This window comes from Megalops cyprinoides, chromosome 13 (assembly GCF_013368585.1).
Source record: "Megalops cyprinoides isolate fMegCyp1 chromosome 13, fMegCyp1.pri, whole genome shotgun sequence".
Taxonomy (NCBI): domain Eukaryota; kingdom Metazoa; phylum Chordata; class Actinopteri; order Elopiformes; family Megalopidae; genus Megalops; species Megalops cyprinoides.
Window position 1 is genome coordinate 26,966,835 of NC_050595.1, and position 26,167 is coordinate 26,993,001.

The 26,167-nt window shown below is 48.5% G+C and overlaps 1 protein-coding gene across 14 annotated transcripts in view; it reads left to right on the forward strand.

Moving 5' to 3' along the window:
- tjp1a (tight junction protein 1a) overlaps positions 1-23,052 on the forward strand; it is a 121,145-nt gene extending 98,093 nt beyond the window's left edge. For 3 of the 14 annotated variants that reach the window (XM_036544137.1, XM_036544138.1, XM_036544148.1), the window contains 21 exons: positions 800-939; positions 2,097-2,202; positions 2,327-2,477; positions 3,618-3,726; positions 4,194-4,413; positions 5,613-5,797; positions 5,962-6,057; positions 7,433-7,515; positions 7,692-7,902; positions 8,618-8,718; positions 9,585-9,935; positions 10,772-11,008; positions 12,107-13,000; positions 13,345-13,439; positions 14,182-14,400; positions 16,765-16,815; positions 17,822-17,964; positions 18,183-18,639; positions 19,017-19,234; positions 19,826-19,969; positions 22,455-23,052. In XM_036544137.1, coding sequence (XP_036400030.1) covers positions 800-939; positions 2,097-2,202; positions 2,327-2,477; positions 3,618-3,726; positions 4,194-4,413; positions 5,613-5,797; positions 5,962-6,057; positions 7,433-7,515; positions 7,692-7,902; positions 8,618-8,718; positions 9,585-9,935; positions 10,772-11,008; positions 12,107-13,000; positions 13,345-13,439; positions 14,182-14,400; positions 16,765-16,815; positions 17,822-17,964; positions 18,183-18,639; positions 19,017-19,234; positions 19,826-19,969; positions 22,455-22,549 — 4,306 coding nt within the window. In that variant the 3' untranslated portion in view covers positions 22,550-23,052. The remainder of the gene's footprint in view (positions 1-799; positions 940-2,096; positions 2,203-2,326; positions 2,478-3,617; positions 3,727-4,193; positions 4,414-5,612; positions 5,798-5,961; positions 6,058-7,432; positions 7,516-7,691; positions 7,903-8,617; positions 8,719-9,584; positions 9,936-10,771; positions 11,009-12,106; positions 13,001-13,344; positions 13,440-14,181; positions 14,401-16,764; positions 16,816-17,821; positions 17,965-18,182; positions 18,640-19,016; positions 19,235-19,825; positions 19,970-22,454) is intronic. The other 11 variants (XM_036544145.1, XM_036544151.1, XM_036544143.1 and 8 more) reach the window with 8 other exon arrangements.
- Positions 23,053-26,167: the final 3,115 nt, after the last annotated feature.

Consider the following 26,167-nt stretch of genomic DNA (forward strand, 5'->3'; position numbering starts at 1 on the left):
AGGTCGAAAGGCAAGGGAGGCGAAGCTGTGACCTTCAGGGCCGGTGGCTCCGGCGCTGTTTCAGACCAGGGCCCAGATAACCATCTCTCCTTATTTATTTTTTACCTTTACTGCTTCCTGTTTCTCCACCCTCATTTCTGCTGCAGGGTCCTTATCAGTCCCGCCGTACCGATTCCCCTGTAGGTCGCTTTAACCTCTCAGCGCCAGCTAAGCGTCGTGCTAGAAAACAAAGGCCGCCGATTCCGCTGGCAGTGCCACAGCAGAGCTGGAGTTCGTGCTCCTCACCCAACAGGTCACAGTCTCGGCAGGCAGCCCTGAGGCTTACAGCAGGGCTTTTCTTTCCCTCGCACATTCCTGGAGTTATTAAGGATTTGAGTCCATTATTTTTAGGCGTTTCAGTGAGCAGCAAAGGGTAGCCTTTTCCTAGAGGAAGCTGGTCTGGTGCACTTGTGTTTGAAGTGGCTAAGAACAGCGCCCCTCTGTGGTGAAGCTGGAGAGAGTTGACAGTGCGGTGTTTAACCTCTTGCATTGTGTTTATTGAGTTCCACAGCATGTCATCCAGTATTTTCTGTTTTACTGATTGATATATTAATGACAGGAAGTTAAGCAAGTTGTGCTTCACGTGTTTAGAGTACATTTTTCATTGTTCTTCTGTGGAAATCCCAGAGAATCTTCATCTCCATGTGGTGTTATGGTTTGTCATCATTATTTCTGTTTTTAACTTGACAGTTCATGAGCAAAGTAACAAGCAAGCCACCAGCCAAGCACAAAAAAAGAATTGAAATGTTTTTGTCTCTAGCCACAGAAGTCGAGAGGAGGAGAGGATTTCAAAGCCAGGGGCACTTTCAACTCCTGTTAAATTAGCCGAGGACGCGCTAATCTCCAAGCCAGCCGAACAGCCCGGGGCCAAAGAGGAGACACTGATTCCCCCGCTGCCAGGTCAGGGCCCCGACGAGACGCGCCATGCTCCGAGCCTGTCCCACCTCTTCTCCAAAATCCTGGACCCCCACCCCCCCCCCCTCTGCTGTGCCCTTTCTCTCTCCCCACTCCACCGCAGTCAGGGATGCCCTCTACATGTTAACCCCCACCCCGGGCAGGGACGTCTCCTACCTGTTAACCTCCAGCCCCCATCCCTCACACCACCAAGCCCCAACCCTGGCCCTGTATGAGGACCACAGCTCCATCGGCTCTCTATGAAAGCTCCTACCTTTGCAGCCCTGGTATTGGTGACATATGGATAAAGGGCACTGAAGTTTGGTGAGGCTGTGACACCACTAGGGTCAGCGCTGGACCAACCTCTGGTGTGATCCGTCCCGTCCCACCCTAACCCGCCCCTGACCGCAACCCCCTGTCCCCAGAAGTCCCACACTCGTCCAGCTCCTGTGACGTGTTGCCCATCCTGTGGCAAGAATTTTAGAAATCATTTTTATCCACAGTTGGAACACGAGGGACATTGAGTCACGGAGTTTACAACTGGACTGATGTGTTCTGGCCTGTTCCCCAGGGGGACAGAGAAAAAAGGAAAAAATCTAATGAATAGAAATAATCCATTTTTGTAAGCCTTAAACTCCCTTTTTGTCCCAGAAGCCGAGTACCGTAATTCTGTTGAGGCATAATCCAGGTTTATTTCTTTGTTTATCATGCACATAAGTCACTAACAGCGCAGCACGTTTTTGAAGTTTCTTTATTTCTGCCTTGATTTACACATTACTCCATGCTGCTGATACGGAGCTTCTCCAGCCAGCAAGTGGTGGGTCAGGTCTCTCAAAGTTAGAGTAAGAAAGACTGAGGACATTCATTCCACATACTGTTCTCATTTGGCCTCTTTTTGCTTAAAAAAGTATGACTGGGTTTGCCTGCAGTAAAGTGGAATGTGAACATGGGCAGATTGGCACTGACACAGTTGTCCAGCCTGGAGCAGCTTGGTGTTTTTCTGTCGACCTCCATCAGCGGGGGCAGACTGTGTGTGTGTGTGTGTGTGTGTGTGTGTGTGTGTGTGTGTGTGTGTGTCTTTGAGTCCTGTCCGGATGCAGAGGTCCTCTTAGTGTGCCAGTCGCCCAGCACTTGTGTGACAGATATGTGTCCTGTGTCCCCAGAGCCCAAACCAGTGTACGCCCAGCCTGGCCAGCCCGATGTGGACCTTCCTGTGAGCCCCTCTGACGCCCCTGTGCCCAGCGCTGCCCATGATGACAGCATTCTGAGGTGCTACCCATAATCCTTTTCTCATTCTCCTCCTGTAACTTCTCAGCCCAGAAGCTGCAGTCAGAAAGCTGGAGAGCGGCCGTGGCGTCCTGTCTCCTAATGCGTGTGTGTCCCTCTCTCTCAGACCGAGCATGAAGCTGGTGAAGTTTAAGAAGGGGGAGAGCGTGGGGCTGCGTCTGGCCGGAGGGAACGACGTGGGCATCTTCGTAGCGGGAGTGCTGGAGGACAGCCCTGCTGCCAAGGAGGGCCTGGAGGAGGGCGACCAGATTCTCAGGGTACATACTCTCTCTTCATATTCAGCACAATCTGTCCCGTTGGAACAGCGATGGCTGTAATATCCACCGAATGGATTTCCCTGCTCTGATGCGTTTTGTCAGCTCGGGTTGGTGTACACTATATGGAGGCAGCCTCATCTTGTAGCACATTCAGAAATATTAATGCAGGCAACCTCATCACGCGTATCATATGATTACAAATCTGAACATGTCGTGGATTGACGTGAAGGGGAGAAGTATGTATCTGTGCTGCTGTGGTGCAGGAAAGTATTTGGGATGAATTTCAGCTGGCAGCTGTCCATACTTCATGATTCATTGAATGTAATTCCACAAATATGTCACCAGAATAGCATAGCTCATTAAAATTTGTCACCAACACAGCGTAGCACATTGAAACATGCCACGAGTGTAACATAGCGCTTCGTAACATGCCATTAGCGTAGGTGTATTCGCGAGCTTCTGTTGTTGACTCATTCTCGTTGCGGCCACGTTGCCTCCCACATTCCCCTCATGTGGCCAGAGTTAGCGTAAATAGCACTGTGAAAGGCATTTTGATGGTGTGAGCCAGCGTTTGGCTTTTGACCGTGATGCTGTTTGTGTGGCGGTGGTGTGTCCAGCTGCAGAACAATGCTGGTCATTGTTGTACGTGGTGCACCCCCCCCCCCCTGCCCTGCTGGCCTTTAGCTCTGGAGAAGCATTGTCTGCAGGGCTCCGCACATTAAAGGGAGAGCCACTATTCTCGTTTATTATCGCACACATTTTAACAAAACAAACATTCATTGTGCCGCTCTCCGGTGCTCTCAGAAATGGATGTCATTGTGTGCGAAGTCTGTTTTTGTTTTTTTTCTTTCTCAAAGCTCTCGTCTGTACAAACGGCGCTCGGTTTCCAAGAAGTGGCCACGCTTCAAGGACGCTGTTTCCTGATCCCTGGCTTTCCTTTCTCAAGTTGCCAAAAAACAAGGAATGAAAAAGAAAAAAGCGGCTCTGCTGTTTTTTTTTGGGCCCTCCTCTGAATAATGGGGGGAAAACAGACCGTCAGGGCTCACACTCCCTCCGACCCACTGATCATCGTGGGGGTCTCAGCGAAACGGCCCTGTTCCCTGTTGACTGAACGCTCTGGCCTTCTCTCTCTCTCCGCAGGTAAACAATGTGGACTTCGCTAACATCATCCGAGAAGAGGCCGTGCTCTTCCTCCTCGACCTTCCCAAAGGGGAGGAGGTCACCATTCTGGCCCAGAAGAAGAAAGATGGTGAGTGTCGGGCAGCCTGATTCTTCATGACAGAGATGCATGGGATATATTCAACAGATTCCACCGAGTCCCGCCCCAGTTACCTCAGGGGAATGCAGTGGACACTTCAATAGTAGAGATTTTATTGAACCAACACAGGCTGAATACATGTTGGTGTCTGTTCGTATATTGTATGTATGTGATCATGTGTGCATCAGTATGTGCATTGTATCACAGCTGTTCAATACGCCATGGATTGATATTCAAAGCGTAGTGACTGATTGATGCAGGAGAGAGTGATGAGGAAGTGGCAGGAAAGCCCATGCAGTCGATGACTCCAGCCCTCTGACACCGTGACACCCCGGCACATGCCTTGCAGCAGCTCTCTCCTCCATTACAGTTTGATGTCTCTCGGAGGCCTCTTCTCACTTTCTGTGCTCTTTCTCTTTGTCTTTTGCATCCATCCTGCTCCTTCTCCGCGCCTCCAGTGTACCGGCGGATCGTGGAGTCGGACGTGGGCGACTCGTTCTACATCCGGACCCACTTCGAGTACGAGAAGGAGTCTCCCTACGGCCTGAGCTTCAACAAGGGCGAGGTCTTCCGTGTGGTGGACACCCTGTACAACGGCAAGCTGGGCTCCTGGCTGGCCATCCGCATCGGCAAGAACCACCAGGAGGTGGAGAGAGGGATCATTCCCAACAAGAACAGGTGCGGCCCCATTCCTCCGCACCCTTCCGGGAAGGCTGGGGTAGCTTGAGACAAGGCTGCTCTTTCACAGCAGGCCGGGGCTTACAGAAAGGTGTGGGTGTGGTGTAATGTTTAAAGACTCAGCATACTGTGAGGTGATTGAGTAAAGAAGCAAAGAGAATTTCAGAGAACATGAAAATGCTTAAAGACAAGAAAAAGACAGTCAGCCTATTTCAACTCTTCACGTTGTCTGTAGCACAAAGTGCAGCTCTGTTAAGCCTTGTCTCGAACAATACAAGGGTGCTTCCACTGGAAGTCCCGGTAAGCTGTTCCATGCAGTAATAACTCTGCATGTGAAAAGTACAATCTTGTCTCATTGTGAGATTCACCTGTAAGGAATTTCCACCCGTGCCCTCCTGTTCTGCTGACAGAACTCAGCTTTTCTGTGGGAAAGCCTTTACATCTTCGCTCCGTGAGCCTCATATTTCTCTAGTGCCTGATCCTTTAGCAGAGCGCTGCTGTATCCCTGAGAGGGAATACGAATAACATTAATAGAAAAGCAGCTCTCAACCTGCCCAAATAGCTTCTGGCCTTATTGAGATAGAGCTGCCCCCGCGGAGGTGAAGAGGAAGATGAACCAACACTCACGCTGTGTGAAAAGCACAATGAGCCGCTCTAACACACACGTCCCCCTCCTCCGACGCTGCCCCAGACAGCCATCCTGCCCCTCTCTGCAGCAGCTCAGGCAGCCTGAATTCGTTCACTGTTGTGAGTTTTAGCTGAGCCAAGTAGGATCTAATGACTGCTGCAGTAACATGCTGATTGTTGGCATCGGGAAAACTGCGGGACAGAGAGGAGCACTTTGGGTGAAACGCAGTACAGTTGCCCTCTGAGCAGCAGACATTCTTTGTCGAGTCGCTCCAGATGTCAGCTGAGCAAACAAGGACAGTGCTGTTTGAATTGTAGTGAGGGGACAGAGGAGAAAGTTACACCGTTTCTGACTGATTCCCACACAGCAAATGCCTCAAGTGCTGAAATCCATACCTAGTTACATACCTCATATGAAATCCATATCTAGTTACATACAGTGCTTCGTAACATTAAATGCCTCATTTGAACTCTAGTGTCAAGAGAATATTGCACAGATCAGCTCCACTGAACAGGCAGATTAGAACCGAAAGCTCTGCCGGCAGCGCTGACGTTCTTCCCTCCCTCCACAGGGCGGAGCAGCTGTCCAGCGTGCAGTACACCCTCCCCAAAACAGCAGGGGGCGACCGCGCGGACTTCTGGAGGTTCCGCGGCCTGCGCAGCTCCAAGAGGAACCTACGGAAGAGTCGAGAGGACCTCTCTGCCCAGCCAGTCCAGACCAAGTTCCCGGCCTACGAGAGGGTGGTGCTGAGAGAGGGTGAGCGCCGTTCGTGTGTGTGTGCCGTGCACACACGGGACTGTGCCTGCATGTGTTTTGAGTGTGTGCGAGCGCGTATGTATGCGCGTGAATGTTCGTGCGTTGTGTATTCGTGCGAGTGCCGGTGTGGGCCCGGTCTGACTATGCTCTGTGCGTTTGGTCAGCTGGCTTCCTGAGGCCTGTGGTGATCTTCGGGCCCATCGCTGACGTGGCGCGGGAGAAGCTGGCCAGAGAGGAGCCCGACCTGTTTGAGCTGGCGAGTGAGTAGCCTGAGCCTCGGCTCCTTTCGTCTCGCACCGGTGTTCCCATGTAAAGGGAATCGGGACTGTCGCGCACAGCGGGAAGCCTTACCTGTTACACACAGGTGCAGACGGACTGCACAGGAAGAAGACACTCAGCTAGAACCATTGTGCACAGTTACAATGCAGTTAGCTCCAGCTGTGCTTAAGAGTTCTGTCAGCCAAAGCCAGACCCAGTATGGAGAGCTGCAGCAACCGTGCATAGAACCATTGCATAACACTGCAACCAAGCACAGCCTGCAGCTTACACACATCTGCAACCATACTGAGGACCATGCTAAGCACCGTGAGCTGGAGTCATCATTTGAATTGTCTTGGGAGGAGGATGTTAGTATATATGATATATTAGGGTGCCTTAAGAAGGGAATGTTCTTGCAAGGAAAGCAGGAGTCATGCAGTCATTGACGGCACAAAACGGTTCCATTAATGTTTGTTAAGCTCTGTCATAGCTGCTCTATCAGAGATGCCTTTGTCAGGTCTGATTCAGCATATGCATGGTTACATGTGGAACTTTTTAACTGCCATCTCTTTTAAATCAATATACATATAGGCCTATATATTGGAACATAAAAGATTATTGATCTCATGATCAAAGCTCTCTGCAGTGTATGGCATGAGTATTTAGTTGTTAAGGCTTGTAAGCATTAAAGAGAGAATGGCTGCTCTGGGCTGTAATCTGTAAGAAAGATTAAAAGTGCAGTAGCAGTTTACAGGCTGTTCTCTCGGCTCTCACTGTCGGAGGGCCTCTGAACATGTTCAGAAGGCTGGGGTAGATGAAGCCATTTTCTATAACAGTTACTCTGGTATCTCTTTTGAGGAGCCAGCTTGGTACTGATTGCATCCTCCGTGCTGTGGAGGGCAATGTATATGATGGCTTCCTGTGGTGTCCGTTCCTCTCAGCATCAGCAACAGCTGGGGGCTTCAGAGGCCTCTGATGTGAAAGCCACGAGCCCTGCAGTACTGTGTCTGCTTGTTAAGAGATCTGACGAGATTAAATAATAAACAGTACTGTATCTTTTGAATGTGCAGTGCTCCACCATAGTTCGTGCTTTCACACTGGTTCACAGAAGTAATTATTCCCAGTAACATACATCCTGTGTGCTCTGCATCTTTATAAAATATGCACCGGAGTGTATGTATCACCATAGTTGTCGTCTTATCGGATAAACTCATAACACAGATTTTAGATAAAAACATAAGACCAATGAACGATGAATATTAGTTGTGCTTATACGTGTACTCATGGGAAATTCAAATCACAGGAAGGGTGTCATACACTTGCATGTACTGGTTTTAGCAGAAAAAGGGAACGCTTTAACTTTTGTCCCCCCTGCAGAGAGTGAACCCAGGGACGCCGGGACGGACCAGCGCAGCTCCGGAATCATCCGTCTCCACACCATCAAGCAGATTATCGACCGGGTGAGGATCCCTGTGTGACCCGATCGCTCAGACTCTGCAGCTCCCTGCATCCTGAGACGTATTACTGTCCAGACTGCTTTGACAGCCTTCGTCTCTTCGTCACCCTTGCTAGCTAACTAACCCAACAAGTACATATTAGACACACACACTAAACAGAAGGCCTTTCCTTCTTACAGGATAAGCATGCGGTGCTGGACATCACCCCCAACGCGGTGGACCGGCTGAACTACGCGCAGTGGTACCCCATCGTGGTGTTCCTGAACCCCGACAGCAAGCAGGGGGTGAAGAACATGAGGACGCGGCTGTGCCCCGAGTCCAGGAAGAGCGCCCGCAAGCTGTACGAGCGCGCCCTCAAGCTGAGGAAGAACAACCACCACCTCTTCACCAGTGAGTATCGTACGGAGGGGAGGGGAGGGGGAGAGGGGAGGGGCCTGCCGTGGGGGCTGAGTGCATCGTTTCCTGCGTCTCTCCATCCTCCCTTCCCACGTCCCCCGTGAGCAGGCTCTCGCAGGAATAACGCCACTGTTGGGCATTCCCAGCATGCCTTGCCCGTGTGTGAAATGTGACGCGCTCCTCATTTTTTAGCATCTGCCTGTTGTAAAGTGAGGCTTGCAGGGGGATGACAGGGACCGGGGAGCAGACAGCACGTCTCCCAAGCTCAGAGTGGACAGGCCTGCTATTCCACATGGGCATGAAAATTAAAACCTGTCCTTTCTTTCATAGTGACCAGTTTTTGGTAAAATGTAAGGGCTTAGAGGGGTGACCTCCACCTAGTACTGTTGTAGGACTGAGCACACTGCCATTGTGCCCTTGAGTGAGATGTCCAACCTGAATTTGTCCTTCTAACCTGCAGTGTTTGCTTAGAGTACATTTGCTTTGCAGACACTCTTATGTAGAGACCTGCATAGCTTACAGTACATGCTGTACATTTATACAGCTGAGCTTATTTTCTGAGGCAGTTTGTTACGTACTTCGCCCAACCGTAGCCTGTCTGGGAATCAAACCAGCAGTGCCAAGTTCCAGAACCCCATAAATGTGCACATCAAATTCACTTTAAGTCTGATTTATTCCTTAATGCGAGTTTTTCTTCCTCCTCCTCTAGCCACCATCAACATGAACAGCATGAATGACGGGTGGTATGGAGCTCTGAAGGAGACCATCCAACAGCAGCAGAACCAGCTGGTGTGGGTTTCAGAGGGCAAGGTGAGTCATTCACAGCGTTAACAACAGGGACTTCCTTAAATCCTCCAGAACTGGTACTGGCAAACGTAGCTAAATATGCAGCAATCTTGTCTCAGACAAATACAGTTACCCAGCATCTCTGGCTGGTTGAGTAGCCATATGCCCCACCCCCTTGTTGAAGTAGCTGACATCCTCCGTCTCTATTTTGGCCATTTGATTAGACAGAATTGTTAGGAGCTGTCTGCTGTTTGCCATTTCCCTGTGATGAAGGAATGTGAAAGCAGGCAGCTCTGGGGGCCTGTAGCTTCCCAGAGCCATAGCCCTACCCTCTCTTAACATGCAGAGAAAACTTTGTATCCTGATACAAAAGAGTTAGCAGCTTGTTTAAATACCTGTGTCTGATGCCGACGACAGTAGAGCTGTAATACAGCCTCACCTTTAGGAATATAAGGTCAGGAATTGTGGTGACATTTCCTGCACTCTGAAAGTGCCATTTAATGTGAAATGCATGTGTATTTTATGTGTCTTTACTTTCCAATACATTATTATTTATATTTAAGTGTTATTAGATAAGTCTAATTATTCTTAGCTACCATGGCAGAATATGAAAATTACATACATAAAACCATGTTTCATAGATAGATTCATTTTAGACCAGCTTCTTTTCCAGATTTGTTGGAGATGTTCTGTGTCTTGTACATGTTCTGACTAATGGAATTCAAATAAGACAGTGTCAATTTTTTTATTTATTATTGATTATTGATTTCTGTCTTCTGTTTTTATTGTTTGTTTTTCAAATGCCACTGCCTCCTTTTTCGACCTGCTATCCTCGACTTTCCTTCTCTTCGCCCCCGTGCTCTCCTCTCACCGCACCCCCCTCCCCCCAGGCGGACGGCGCCCCCGACGACGACCTGGACCTGCACGACGACCGGCTGTCGTACCTGTCGGCGCCGGGCAGCGAGTACTCCATGTACAGCACGGACAGCCGGCACACCTCGGACTACGAGGACACAGACACGGAGGGGGGCGCCTACACCGACCAGGAGCTGGACGAGACGCTGAACGACGAGGTGGGCCTGCCCGCCGAGCCCGCCATCACCCGCTCCTCGGAGCCCGTGCGCCAGGACCCGCCCGTCATCCAGGACCCGCCCGGCTACGCCGGCTATCAGCACGCCGTGCAGCCGGACCCGCTGAACCGGATAGACCCGGCCGGGTTCAAGTCCTCGGCACCGCAGCAGGTACCGTTTCTGAGAGCCGTCCGCCTGCCCTGTTGTTTGGAAGCGGTGGTGTGCGTGAGAAGGGTGTTTTGGAGGCGCTATTGAAGGAGGTCGTTATTAAAAACACAAAAAAAAAAAAGAAACAGGAAAAAAACGCTAGCGTCGGAAGAGAAACAGAAGGGAAGAAAAATTGTGGCCGTACTGTTAGTGTGCGTGTGTTCACCTTCCTCTATTTTTTCTTTCTATTTCCTCTCGAAGTAAGCTTGGCTGTCCTACACAGGAGCCTCTGTGACCTCTGTTTGACTGTCGCTGTTAATGTCTGTCGATGTTGTTCTTTGTAGTTGTTGTTATCGGGGTGGGGGGAGGGGGGGGGGGGGGGTAAAAGCTTTGTCTCTGTCAACTGTCTGTAATGGTACCCAACCGTGTGGTCTCCCTAGCTGTTTCACTTGTGAATTCAGACTGATGTCTTACCAGAAAGTATTGTGTGCATGTTGGAACTTGTCAGTGTTAACCATATTGCTGTAAATGTATTTATCTGGGTGAAAAAGCCAACATGATATCCAAAGTTTGTCATTTGATGTGTTAAAAAAAAAAGAGAGCGAAAAAGTTGTATTGTAATCTAGAATTAAACTGGAACCAGTCGAAGTAAACAACAGAAAGTTGTCCTGTTGCTAATTCTTACATGACGTTGATCTCCTAGAGCGATTTCTTAATCAGAGCCGAGAGCGGCGGGCTGCTGTGTCCGTTAGCGTTATGAGACAGAGAAAGAAGAGAAGCGAGCAGAGCAAGCAGGAGTGTAGTGAGTTTTGCGCCCGCAGCAGCGCATGCATTAAACGTTTCTGAACACCACTTCACAGAAAGCAGAGGCTGTTCCCGCCATGCCTTGCCTCCCCCAGCAGCCTGAGGCTGTGACAGCGCCCCCTGCTGTCGACCACTCTGTACATGTAGCTGGTATGAGCCCTGAGGAGCCTCCTTCAGCTCCCCAAAGCGACCCCAGCCCCCAGGCTGGCTCGCTTAGGAGACCCACCCCCGAGCTAACCCAACCCCCGACACACGAGCCCCTCCAATCCGGACCGCCCAATTCCGAACCAAAGGTACCCGCTGCCGCCCCCGCCTCCGGACCCGGCCCCCCCGCCTCCCGCCTGGCCCGGCCCGTTGCTACCTGCCTGTCTATCGCCACGCTTCTTTCCACCTGCTCCTGCATGAACACTCTGCCCTCTGTGTGCGTCTGAGAGCCGGGACGAGAGAGGATGGGTGCCCGCTAGGTCCAAAAACTACAGTGGGCTCTCACCCGGAGAGAGAGAGAGAGAAAGGACCCTCACGCTCTCACTGTCGCTTACTACTTTTATGCATGGCTCCACTGGTTTGGATTTTCCATTTTCCTGTTTGTTTTTATTCTGAGTGGCGGTGGTAGTGGGTAGTGGTAGTTGATGCGGACTGAATGGATCATTAATTTCACTGATTTGAGAGCTGCATGTGGAAGACGGTAATTTTGTACATGCTCTGTCTAATTACGTTCCCACCCTGACTTTGAAATGTGGCCTCTTTTTTTTGGAGGGGGGCGTCAAAAGTCGATGGTAGAGCCTCCGTTCATATGAGGTTAATTAAGTAAAAGAATCGATTTGGCCTGTCGTACAGTGAGTTCTGTCGGAAGGCTGCTTTTCAAACTTCAGGTACCCGATTTTAAACTGGTTTAAAGCATCAGCCGAATTCCGTGTGTACTTTGCACAGTGACGCTCTGGTTTATCGTTTTGGTTTGGTTTTTTTCAGTTTTCATTTACATTATTAGGTCATTCAGATATGCATTTTACCCTACACTCATGTTGTCTTTTTATTTTTTACAATTTGTTCTGATTTCATTTGGTCATACTGTATTCTAACAAATATGTAACACCTGCGGTGACTTGCTGTAAGTATTATGGCTGCTTTATGTGTAGTTGCTGTTCAGTAATAAGCTTTCTGTTTGATCTAATTGAGAAATAACAGCTGCCTCTTAGTGTCTTCTGTTCCAGGTTTTCCTCCAGTCTTTTTTGCTTAATTGTTCAGCGTTGGACTCTAACAGTCTTGTATTAATACTTTGTGCTGTTATTTGTAAAATTGCTTGATTAATTTATTGTTTTGTGAAATGATTAATTCCTCTTGGTGTTGGGATTGACCGCGGTGTTGTTCGTTTTGGTATTTTTCCGTGGCAGATGTACAAGAAGGATCTGTACGGTATGGAGGAGCCGATGAGGCCGAGTCACGCGCTGAAGCAGCCTCCGCCGGTGGCGGGACCGCCCCTGACCTACGACCCCCAGCCCCCATACCAGGACGAACAGCCATACAGAGATTACGAGCACCCCCCCTACCGCTACGACGGGGGCGGCTACCTGGAACCAAAGTCTCGCAGCTTCGACTCACACCTGCACTACGAGAACCGCGTGCCTCACTACGACGACCAGTGGTCCCCCTATGACCAGCAGACCTCGCCCCAGGCGCCGGGGTACCAGCCGACGCGCCCGCCCTTCGAGAACCAGCACCCCGCCGGGTACAACCCGCGGCTGCCCTATGACGGCGGGGCGGAGCGCGACTACAGCCCACCTCAGCCCCGCTACGACGAGCCCCCGCTGAGCTACGACGCCCGGCCGCGCTACGGGAAGCCGGGGCCGGCGCCAGTGCGCTACGACGAGCCGCCCCCGCCCGCCCCTGCGGCGTACGACTCCCGCCCCCGCTATGAGCCGGAGCCCCACCCCTACCCCCCGCCCGCCACGCACTCCCCAGAGCCCCCGAAGCAGTACTACGACCCCGCGCCGCGACCGGCCTACAGCCAGCCGCCCCAGAGCCGCGCCTACAAGCCGGGCCCGTACGAGCCCATGCTCAACTCGGAGGCCCCCCCGCCGCCTCCCAAACCCGAACCCCTCACCCCCGCTGGTGATGGTGTGGTCATTGCCGCGCCCAAACCCCTGCCCCCGCCCCCGAGGGAGGAGCCTGAGGACGACCCCGCCATGAAGCCGCAGTCGGTGCTCACCAGGGTCAAGATGTTCGAGAACAAGCGCTCCGTGTCTGTGGACCGGGGGAAGGAGGCGGGAGACTCCGCGGGGATCAGGGTGGGTAGCACACACACACACACACACACACACACACACACACACACACATATATATATATATATATATATATATATATATATATATATATATATATATATAAACACTCACAAGGAGTCACTTACAGATCATAAAGAATAAAATGTCAAAGTGTCATTTTTGTCATGCTGACCACAATGATGTTTATCTCAATATGAAATGTTGATTAACACAAAACATTTTAGTCACTATTTATTTTAAGGTTGATTCTTTGGATATGTGTTATTAATTATGATGTTTTACAGGAACTGAATGAAGTTCCTTTGTTCCTGTCAGTGAGAGAGGTTTTGTCCTTTATTCTGCAGCCGGCAGACGTGCCCCCCAAACCCAGCATTCCCCCCTGCTCTGTTCCCAAAGCCAATTCCCTCAGCCACCTGGACCAGGAGAAGACCGCTTACAGGTAATCAGAGGTCTCCAGTGATGTTCAAGCGTGAAGAACAGGAGGTAGTTCAAAGAGCATGCTTTTTTTAAGCAGAAATGCCAGGCAGTGCTTCTCTGATGAGTAATGTTGTTTTCTGAACAGCGCTGCCACAGCTGAGTGGACTATTCTTTCCCTCACATCTGATTTTTGAATGTCAGAGCTCCCCCTGGTGCACATCTTCTGTAACTAGTTTTAAATGCTGAATCTTCATGTACTTCATGTACTTTTTTGCATCATTTGTCTGTCAACATGAGTAGTTTGTAATGTTAAAATCGCAAAAAGTGTAGGGATGATATAAAATACAATGTGGTAAATGTCTGTGCATACATGAAACGCGTCACTTCTCCATTCGAAGGCGAGCCAGTGAAGCAGCAGATCTTCTGTCTTTGAAGTCCATTATGTTGGATGTACAATGCATGCGGATGGCGGTTTCTGTAGCCTCCGATCTCATCTCGTAAATAGATCGTATTTCCACTTCTGTTATTTGCGCTGCAGCTGACCAGCTGGACACAAGCGAAAGGCATTAATAGGCTGACCCACTTTGGGGTGGAACCGGCAGCGAACGAGCGCTGGCATCATTACACGCCTCTCAAACGGCGCAGAATCCAGGCCGCCACAAACGTACCAGCCAGCTTGTCGTTTCTCGAGGCTGCGTACAGAGAGAGGGTTTGTTTGGCGGTTCTGTGGATCTCACCAGTGTACCCTCTCCCTCCCCATTCAGAGCTCCAGAGCCCCAGACCAAACCCCCGGATGACGTGGTGCGGCCCAACCACTACGACCCTGACGAGGACGAGGAATACTACAGGAAGCAGCTGTCCTACTTTGACCGGCGCAGTTTCGACAGCAAGGCACCCCCCCAGCCCGCCCCCGCCGTCAACCGCTTCCCCGAGCTGACCAAGCCTGCACAGCCGCAGGCCCAGCCCACGTACAACTACTCCAGGTACACCGCTCACTCCTCTATCATACACTCTGCTGGGCAGGGACCTGGAGTGATGCAGTCTGGGTAATGTAGGCAACCCCATCGGTTGCCTACATTAGATGATGTAACAGTCTTGGCCGTTGAGACCTGTGCAAAAGGAAGTGTGTCACATTCCTGAGTTTATGTAGAAGGACAGGTGGTAGGTCTCTACAAGTTACAACATGGATGAGACTGGTTATAGGTAAATCATTAAAAACAAACAGACAGGCTTAGCTGTCAGAATAGCACCTCATTTTTATTATCAGTACAAATTGGCTGAAGTGGCTTGTTTTTATTGTTAATGTCTGAAAAGACTTTACTTGCGGGATGGGTGGGCTGCTTCCTGTGAGCGATGGTGTCACTTCCTCTTTGGCTCAGGGAAGGGAGATGGTTCATTAGTCCCCTGCATTATTAGCCTTACGGGTCATTGATTCCATGGGTCATTAGTCCTGCTGTTGGACATGAAGGTTCAGCGCTTACACTGACATTGAAGAATTGTCTGAAAGGTTCAGTAGTTCTGCAGTTCATTGGTCCAGCCTGCAAATCACTGTATCCTTTCCCAGCTAATATCACTGCATTGAGTATGTGTGTAGATTTACTTAGATATGGTACTATTTATTCAATAAAACATCAATGTTAATATTTCAATATTAGATACATTATTTAAACACATGTAAATTAAGATTTAAAGGCATTTTAAAATTGTAAATATGTAATATTGTGTGTCTAATCTATGAAACGTGTAGATCAGATTTTGTACACTAAGAGGAAACACTGTATAAGATGTTTGCCATTTTTGCCATTTATTGCAGTATATTCCACTATTCTAACTCCCCATGTTGCGTGAAAGCATGTTTATTGAGTGTAAGACCAAGGGACCTAACTGGCTATTCATAGAACCGCTGGACCCAAAGCTGTATTTTTTTTTTTTTTGATTAGGAGCATAGGACACTTGAGTGGGAAAGATAGTTGAGCCTAAGAAGTAATGAGACCCCTAACCCAAAGATGGAGGCCTTTTCCCCTAGAACTCCCCGGGGTAGAGATTTGGGCTTTCGCTCTGCTTCTGCATTCTGAACCCTGCTGCGGTTATTAATTGTTTTGTGATGGGAACACGTCCCCCCCTGAGCGCCTGGAGTATCGCACCGCCCTGTGAAATCTAAGGAAACGTGCTGCACCAGCTCGCATAAGGCCACATATTATCAACTCCCACTCTCAGTCTCATGCTGCTTTCAAGAAATAAACGTCGTTCCTTGAAGGGAGGTGTTAGCCCCAGCTCTGTCGTGATGAGAAGCGCGGTGAGGGTGGTCTGACACTCGGCACGCACGCTCCTGAGAAACCCCCAGGTATGTCACACCTGGCTGTGTTCTGTCACCGTTTAGCAGCAGGGATTGGAGTGGTGACGCTCCCCGCCTTTAGTCTCACCCACCTGGGAAGCCTTTGCGTGGAACTGAGAGGCCCTGGCTCACAGCTGGGGTTTGCAGCACGTGGGGAACAGGATTCCTGTGTTTCTTTGACAGCCATCTTCTTACAGGGTTAAGGAGCGACTCTGATTTGAAGCATGACGCCTTGTGCCCTTACAGACTCTGTGAAAAGGCAGTTAGGCCCATTAGGGGATAATAAAATTCTCAGGAGGCCACCCAGCGGCCTGTCCGTCAACGTCTGTGAGGAATAAAAAAAAAAAAAATTGTAAGAAAACAAACATGCCACAGTGAACCCTATACTTTCGAGTTCACTTGAGCATTAAGCGTTTCATTAAACGTCAATCATCATGCAGTGCGGAGAGCGGATATTTCAGGACCAGCATTCGGTGTTGAAAGGAGGTTCTGCAAGTAGCGCAGACCAAATATTGTTACTACTGATGGCCGCTCATATTCAGAAGCATAGTGTGCTACCGATTTACCTGCAGTTAAGGACGGTCCTTTAACACCTTTGTGTTGTACTTGAACATGCAACCTTTGATGTTTCGGATCTGTGTAGTTAAAGTGCACCAGGAGTATTTCTCTTATCATAATTTCATGCTGCTAAACTATTAGAATCCGGACTTTGCTTTTAATTCAGTGAATTAGAAAGTGAAACCACTGAGGAAGTGTTGAGAATATCAGGTACACTCCAGGTCAGTGGTCACTTCAAGGCTGAGGTATAAAAGCTCAGTGTGTCTGATGGAACACCGACTCTGGGTTTTATCTGCAGAAGAGAAGAACTCCAGGTGCCCTTTGATCCGTGCTAGCTGCTCTTTGAAACTCTCTCTGCACAGGAAGTGTAGAATAATCATTCTCTCATCTCTTTTCCCTCCTTTTATTTCTGTTTCTGTTCTCTATCTCACACCGCCACGCTCACCCACTGTAGATTTCATGGCTCTTACTCTCGCTTTGACCACCTGAAAAGGAGTCAAAAGGGGTAAGAATCGCAGAAGCAACCGTTGGATGTCACCATGACTGTAGTGCTGACCGCATCACTCAGTACCCCCCCCTCCCCCCCAGTCTGCCAGCTTCATATGCACTGCGGCGCTCTGACTGTCTGTCTGTCTGCTGTCTGAGAGGTGGTCACCGCAGGCATGCGTGGCGGCTAGCGCTGCAGGTGTAGTCGCTGTGAGAATGCGATGTGCGGGTGCTGTGCACTGCTGCGCTCCGCCTCGTTTTGGGAACGTGCTTCGCACCGCCCGCCATCAAGGCTCCCGCATTAAGCTCCATTTGCGCTGCTGGAAAACTGCAAATTCCTGCCCCGGAATTTGAGAGATTTGTGGGTACTGTCGTGCGTATTTGGCCACACTTGTGCGGGCACAGTGTCCATTTTGTCTGTTGTGTCTTTTGTCTCAAACTTGTGTTTAGACGAGCACAGTGTTTAGATACTGCAGTATTACTAAATGTTTTTGAACGTTAATGTAATTGTGTTAGGATAAAGAGCAAGAATAGTTGTAGATGTAGCTAGCTACGGCAGCAGTTGATAGTACAGTTCATACACAAAACTATCGGCAAGGTTCCTCCCTGGGCGTGTTATCAATATCAGAATGTTTTGTGCCACAAAACTTGTATTTTAGAATTCATTTCAGAAATATAAACACGATTCATTTCACAATTTAAGATGATGTGCTTGAAAGGACACATTCCAAAGTTAACTATTTTTGGAAGATTTGAAGACTCAGCATCTCTACTGTAAAAGTATGCCCTTAAGCATAACATTTTCTAACCCACGGATACTTTGTTGCAGTATTTCCTAGGCAATGAGGCATGTTTTGATGTGTGAACTGTGCCGGAGGTGAGACTTTTGTAGGTGTCTGTGTGCTGTTAATGGCATCGTGTGTGGGAGTCCCTGTCCTGTCTATATCCACCACTGTCTGTCGTGTTACCCTCCTGGCTCAGTTTGGAGCATAACCCCCATGCCTCTCCTACGCCTGTGTCTGAAGCAGGGCAGAGTCGGTGGAGAAGGCGAGTCCCGTGGAGAAGAGATACGAGCCGGTGGCCCAGGTCACGCCCCCTCCCTCTCAGTACGGCCAGCCCAGCCCCGCCGTCCCACCCGCCACGCTGCCCAAACCCGCCACCGCTGAAGGTGAGGCTGCAGAGACGACTACAGCACATATACGCTCAACAGCTGTCTGAGTGTTTCAGAGGAGAGCCTTCTGAGCCGAGGAGCTGAATGAATTGGCACTGTTGTTCGTATAACGTGGGTGGATACACTTCTGTTGTGCTGGAAGTTGCTCTGGAGAAGAGCGTCTGCTAAATGCACATAATGTAATGTAACAAATGTTTTCTCTCTCCGTAATGTAGTGAACCCCCTGCCCGATCCTCACGGCTCTCCGAAATCCAAGCCCGACCTGTCAGGGCTCCGCCCCACCAACCGCGAGGACACGGTCCAGAGCAACTACCTGCCCCAGAAGAGCTTCCCGGAGAAGTCCCCGGTGAACGGCACCGACCCGCCCTCCAAGCCGCCGGCCACCTCCAGCTACAACCGCTACGTCCCCAAGCCTTACACCAGCTCCGCCCGGCCCTTCGAGCGCAAGTTCGAGAGCCCCAAGTTCAACCACAACCTGCTGCCCAACGACACGCAGCCCAAGGCGGAGCCCGTCTCCAAGCCCGTGGCCGCGGTGCCGCCGCCCGGCCCGGCCAGCGCCCCCGGCAAGCCCCAGGTCTCCCCTCAGCCGGCCGAGATGGACAGCGGGCTGGACAACAGGCCCAAATACCAGCACAACAACATCAACGCTGTGCCCAAGGCCATCCCAGTCAGGTACAGAGGCTCGGTACCTCTCACTGCAGTACTAGCATCCTGATTAGCGCTATAGTGGCAGAGCCTTCCTGTGAGTCACTGCACTTAAATATATACTATACTGCAGACCCTTCTCCAGAGTCACAGCGCTAACCTTCAGAGTAGTGCTACATACTGCAAACCCTCCCCCAATGCCCGGTGACTCACGGTGGGGTTACAGGAACTCATAGCACTAATCTGCTGATTAAAGCCAACACAAGATCAAGTTCTCTCTGAAACCACGTCCAAATTTTCACTAAGGTAGTATCCCCTATCCTGCAGCTCTCCTCAGTCACCGCAGCAGTACAGGCTGTCCCTACCAGGCTGATGCCAAACTGCCGTTTCCTTTTTCCCCCCAGCCCCAGCGCGCTGGAGGATGACGAGGAGGACGAAGGGCACACGGTGGTGGCCACGGCCCGGGGCATCTTCAACAGCAACGGCGGCGTGCTGAGCTCCATAGAGACGGGCGTGAGCATCATCATCCCGCAGGGGGCCATCCCCGAGGGCGTGGAGCAGGAGATCTACTTCAAGGTCTGCAGGGACAACAGCATCCTGCCGCCCCTCGACAAGGAGAAGGGTCAGTACACCGCGGCCTTCTGCTGGCTTACTGTCGGCACGCATAGGCTGTATAACTTGGATTCAACAAAATACAGTTTATATGATCCACTATCATTTGACTTGTATTAGGATCTATATAGCCACCTGTCTCATTAGAATCTCCCTTTGGACGTAAAGCTTTTCTCTGCCATGTGGAGCCTAGAAGCCTGTAGAGACTTATCAGACAGAAGCTATACATGAATGTTGTTCATCTTTCTGAATGCCTGTAATTGTCTGCCATGCGATTCACATATTCACTTCACTGTTGTTTTCCTCTTCTCTCCTCCTCTAGGCTGTTTTCTTTTTCTTTTCCTCGGTTGTGCTTCACTGTTCACAGTTCTAAACTTCCAGCCATCTGTTCCAATTTGCAGTTTGGAGGGAAAAAAAAAAAACAACACAAGCACTTGTCCCTCTGTGTGCCAGAGCAGCGGACGGGGGCGGAGCTGAGGACGGGGATGGGGGTGGGGTGGTAGTGGGGTGGGGGCGGGGCCAGGTGCTGGAGGCTGTTGTGGGCGGGGATTGTGTGTCTAACGGGCCTCCCCCCTCCTTGTGTGTGTGTGTATCCCTGCAGGAGAGACTCTGCTCAGCCCCCTGGTCATGTGCGGCCCTCACGGCCTCAAGTTCCAGAAGCCTGTGGAGCTGCGCCTACCTCACTGTGCGTCTATGACCCCCGACGGTTGGTCTTTCGCTCTAAAATCCTCCGACTCCTCGTCGGGTACGCTGTCCTCTCTCTGTCCTTTTTTGGGGGTCTTTGGGATGGCTTTGATGTTGAAATCGACAGTTGCGGGTCGCTGCTGGGTCGCTTTGGGATGTGTATTGATTGGCTTCGTCCAGTTCATTTCCTCAACTCTCTTCATGGGATTTCCAGATCAAACTGTCCGCTAAGTGCTTTCTATTTTCAGTGTGTCTGCATCAGTGTGCCATTGATTGGTTTTCTTTGCAATGTGTGTGTGTGTGTGTGTGCAGGCGTCCATAGTGAACACTGCACTTTAGTACATATACTGGGGTCCAAAATTATTGGGACACTCACTTTTTTTTTTCTGAAAACCCACAATATTTTTGCTGCATATTCCATTAGACATTGGGAAAGTCATATTTATGTCAATGTCAATTTCAGCTTATTTTCTGTGACCATGTTCCGACCTTGTTAGGTTTATACAGGCTTCAGTATGAGTGTTCAATTAGGGGGCAGGGCAACGTTCAATCAGGCCTAATTGAAGTGATGGTCATTTTTGTTCACTAGTCTGCACTCAATAAGTATGTAGGTACCTTTTAAAATTAAGTTAATGTCATGGAATTGGCAGTTTGTTTGACAGAATTAATGTCATACATATTATTAAAATGTTGGAAATAAGGGTAGTCATCAGGCAATCGTGTGCCAACCACATAAAGAGATGTTTTGAAAATGTTAATAGTTGGCAAAACATGTAACCGTTTTCGCCACACCATAAATTAGGTTCTAGTGATAAAACTAATAGCTACATGGACACATCCACACTTAACCACAAAATGCCCAGGTGTCCCAATAATTTTGGACCCTAGTGTATGATAAGCAAAGGATCACAGCCTGGGACACAGGAACTTTAGGACACGGCACTGAGAGACGTGGGTTTTCAGACTTCTGTGCCCCGCTGCAGGTGTCCCTCTCAGGTGGCCATTCTCAAATGCGGCCGTCACCGTCTGTCCGTCTCAGCTGAGTGGCGCCGTCCCCACCTCTCAGCCTTCCGTCTGTAAACCGCGTGCTGGTGTGCGAGCGTCGCTCGATGTGTCAGACAGTCGCGCTATTTCCGAGAGCGCACAAAAGCTCTGGGCTCTCTTCCCTCTGCGTTTCTTTACCGTAAACTTGGCAGTGCTCTGAATTAGCAACTAATTAGCCCTCCATTTAGCGCTCGGATACAAGGGATAAATGGGACTGGAGCCGCGTGTGTTGTCCCGCCTCATTGTTGCAGGATTACAGGACTGCGGTTTAATCCTCTTAATGTAAAACACCACCATTCTTGCGCTCCGTTGGCCCTCCCCTCGCGTCTCGCTCCCTGACTCTGCCGGCTTTGAACTCGGAAAGCTTCTAATTGCAGTTCGGGGCTGCAGAGGCGCAGTGCAGACTGGCTCCGGGCTCGGCCTGGCTCTGCCCCGAAAGAGCTGCGCTTCCGCTCACAGCAGCCTCCCCTCCACTCCACCGTCTCCCCTCCGCCGTCTCCCCTCCCCTCCCCTCCCCTCCGCCGTCTCCCCTCGGTCACCCGCAGACATACTCGAAGCAGCTTGATCTGGAGACCTCATGAAACTCCTCCTGAGTCGTATTGGCTGAACATTTTGGATGGGTGTGGGTATCTCTGCTCCTGGAGTGTAGCATCCCTGCAGATCCTTTTCCTCTAGTACCGTGTTTCCCAACCCTGCTCCTGGAGGCACACTTTCCTGCATATCTTCTATGTATCCTTCCTGCTTGACTAAATCAGGTGTGCTCAGCTAATCAAAAGTGCCACTGATGAGTTCAGTCAGGTAGGTAGAGCAGGGATAGATAGAAGATATGCAGGACGGTGTGCCTTCAGGAGCAGGGTTGGGAAACGCTGATCTAGTAGAATGCTGAGTATATATGACCGTATCTCATCTATTTTATCTAGCAGCAATAATTGATTCAATGAAGGAATGGAAAGGGGGGAAAAAAGCATTCCACACTCCAGGACCAGGGAATGAATCTGCTTCTTTGATATTGCAGTGTTCAATACTTGAGTGAAGTAAGGGTGAAAGGATGTGTGGGAAATGGTGTAGAGTGCTGGTCCCAGTAGGAGGACTTGCTGGGATCTGAAAGCCATGTTTTTTGTGTTAGAGTTGTCCAAAAATAGTCTGTTTTGAGCAATGCTGGGAAACTGCATCGGAGGCCCCATTTGTGGCAGTAGTCAGCATTTGCATGATTTATGAAAAAGCCTCAGACTCGCCTAAACATGGACCCACCCACTAGCCTGTGATGTCAAAAGCTGTAATTTCCAATCAGTGTGGCAGGCAAGTTCAGCATCAGCGCTACCCTGTAGGGCCATCATGGGTGTGTTTACGCCGGTCCCTACAAACCGACACATGGTTTTAATAGCCTTTTTCCGAGTGCTTTTTAAGCACAGGGTAATTTACGAGGTGTAGTATAAGGCCTGCTGTCGTTGCCATTTCCCCACCCGTCACCGTCTCTCTCCCTCCCTCGCCCTCTGCCCTAGGTGACCCCAAGAGCTGGCAGAACAAGTCTCTCCCCGGGGACCCCAACTACCTGGTGGGCGCAAACTGCGTGTCGGTGCTCATCGACCACTTCTGAAGAGGGAAACAGCTGGTCTGTTACTGAATGTGAACGCTGGCGGATCATTCTCGTACACCCAATACCCCACACCCAGTACCCTGTACCCCATCTCCCTTCCCCCACCCCTTCCCCAAATAATAAAAATCAACCACCTGTAAGCTGGGGTCAGCACCGCTCAATGAAGTATTAACCCTCTGACCTCCTTTTTAGAGTACCCACAGAAATCACAAGAGGACGGAGGCCGATGTTCTAACAAGTGCTGTTCTGTTTCTTTTTCTTTTTGTTTTGCTTTGTTTTTTTTTTTTTTTTTAGGTCCTTAAAGGCTCGCAACACAAAAATAAAAAAAGAAAAAACTTTTCAAACCATTATTGGAACTCTTGCCCTGTGCCACTGGTTGAATCCTGTTTTCAGCCAAGTTCTCCTAGTGTCTATGTGACTGCTTTGTGAGGATTTTAAATTTGAAGGATACTACACAAGTGGAAGTATATTTCAGATGTGTTTGTATGTATGGGTATGTGTGTGTGTGTGTGTGTATGCACACACACACACACATATACATATTTTAAATTATAGTAATATTAATGATGATAGGAACACAAATAGCATTTTCCTGATTTTATTGCTAACACTGTAGGTTGCCAGGTGAGAACTGTGGTCACGTTCTGATTATTTTTATCTGACGGATTTGTGAAGGAAGGGTAATGCTGTGACAGAAATGAGGGTGGCGATTCTGAAGGCGAGCACCGTGAAGACACAGACAAACACGCATAAATGAAGCTGACACGTCGTGAAGGGATTTTCAGGTCCAGGCCGTACCTCTAACAGTCTCTCTTAGAACTAAACTAATCCTTTTTCTTTCTTCCTCTCTTTTTTTAAAAACAACGTTTTACCCTAGAGAAGCATACGGACTTTGTTTTATTTTTTTAGCGACGGAACTCTCCTGCTGTCTCGAGATCTATGCATGTGCTATGACTCAGGTCCAGACACCTGCTCAGTCCCATACATCCAACTCCCAACTGACACTAACAAGCAGTGATGCCTTATCCACGTTGTTCACTTTTTCACTACTTAAAAACGTTAGATTTGTTTTGTTTTTTTAAGTTATGATAAGTTATGAAAAAAAAAGCAGAGGTGTCTTTTGCTATTTTGTCAACCCGTTGTATAAATGAACTTGGGTTTAGCACACAAGAACAATGGAGGCTGATGATAGGATGCGCTTTCTTTTTCTGCTATGCATATGAAGGCAAGAAAAAAAAAACTGAGCAAGAAAAGAAAGAGAACGTTTAAATTGTGGCTGTATATAATGCTAGCATATGGCCTTGGTTCTTGGTTTGTAAATTAACTTTTGTATGTCTTTGTTATTTTGTATAAAACTAAACTGAGAAAAAATGGTTTCTAAAAAAAAAAAAAAAGAAATGAAATGAAAACGGTTATCTTTGTATTCTGATTATACCCTTGAGCCTTGGAACTTGTAACTTAGCAGTAATAAATCCAACTTTTCTACCAGTATATACACACTACATTTAAACATTTTTATCAGTCACAGAACCTTTTTATCGTTATTTACAAAACAAGGAAGTGCTCGGTTTCAACGAATTAAAATTCTCTACTTCAAAAGGGTCAGCTTTGAGAAGTGTCCCCTGCATTTATTTGTGATACTGAATGCTGTATTGTGTGCCCTGAAATGTATTTTTGTACTAATAGACAATTTATTATGGCACACCAGTACTGTTTTCTTTAGAAGAGATAACACGAGCTTCAATCAGACATTAGCATTTATTCACGTGTGGCTGACAGTTTTTTTTGTTTTGTTTTTTTTCCTTTTTTTTTCTTTGCAACATATTTCTAAAGTATACCACTGTATTAATTAATAAAATCATTTTTAAAGTAAACTGCATTGTTGTTTTGTTACTGGTAGGATTTTCACATTTTCACTTGGAAGCGTCAGGGAAGCGCAATTGTAAATGCCAAAAAGCAAGAAAGTACCCAACGTTGTCTTCGTTTGAATTTGTTTTTGGATGCTTCATACATTTTCACAGGCACAGAGAGGCTGTAACCTGTATTGAGAATGATTTCAGGTCCTTGCTGTGTGGACCTCCACAGCATTACAAGTAGTCAACTTAAACAAGGCCTTCAGCATTGTGTGAAGAGGGGTGTCTGTCTTTCAGATAGTGAATAAATTCTGAAGGTATTTTTAGCTATAAAATGTATGCAGTGCTATATAATTGAAATATGTGTGCTCAGAACGTTTATTCAATTTATATTTTTTAGATTTCATTAACTAGACAGTACAAGGTTTCTACACCAAAAAATATTTTCAGTGCAGTATTTATAAGCAGTAGCAACCTCCTCTCAGTAGAGGGCGCCTGTTAGTACTGCAGTCCTATAGTCAGATGGTCACCTTACCAGTTATGGTGTCTCTGGCACTGGTGGAGGTGGCCATATGACGGTGCCATCTTCTTGAAGGCAGATTTCATGATCTGTTACTTATTTTTGATCTAATCAGATATTGGTATAAATCTGAACTCGGTCAGCACAGTGACTCTTCAATCTTATCGTTCAGAATAGGAGGAGGAACACAGACTGCATTTTGCAGTGATCAAATTGTAAATTGTGTGTTAATCTTGTGACTCAGCTGAAACAAGCTTTGGGCAATAGTTGTACTTATGCACTAACCACCAAAGCAATCTGCTGCAGAGAGACACAAACTATACAGAACAAATTCTGAAACCTTCAGCTTTTGCAGGGGGAGCTTGCTTTTGTACTGAATCAGAACCATATTTGAACCTTATGCAACTGGTAAAAAATAGTTACACTGATAAACCCTTTGGATTACAAGTCACGCAGTCTGTATTGGAAGCCTTAAGTGTCACATTGTGCACATTGATAGTCCACAAAACACTTGATCAAAGTGGTATTACAAGGTTCATCCTATAGAGGGAGCATTTGAGTACCTTTATACTTTGACCAGGGGTGTAAAACCCTGTTCTGACCACCCTGTATGCTATATTGTCCTAGACAAAGTGTGAAGCATTTGGGAAGATTCAAGAGCAGATTTTGGGAATTCTGTCCATGATGGTTGCCACATCATCTCCTTGCCTAAATTCAATCAAGCACCCACTCCAGAACCACTCCTGCAGCTGTACCTTAATTTTATCCAATCTCTGCCATGACACCAATTTGCGCTGTGACATTTCATATGGATGAATGTATCCATATCATAAAGACTGCATTTACATGGCTACCAATTTAAAGTAAATCAAAGAGGTTTAGTCTGTACACTTGTAAATGTCCTTGACCAAACCTATGTAAAAACAACTAGCTGAAATATTCACTCGCTCAAAGAAAACAGATGATTGTGAGAGAAGCACATTTTCTCAGTTTCAGTCTAGAGTCCAAATGGGGAACCCCCTTCCAAATTGAAGTTGCTATCCATTCCCATGAGTGGGAGAGTACCATTTAAGCAAATCAATATCACCCTCAAAGAAACATTGCCAAATTAAGATGTATTTCATTACATGCAAAATGTAAATCAATGGCTAAGCAGTTCAAGAAATGTTGAAGAAGATGTTTCCCTGGCTTAGCTGCTTCTCTTCTGCCATTTCAATATGTTAGGTCATAGAACGTTACTTAATT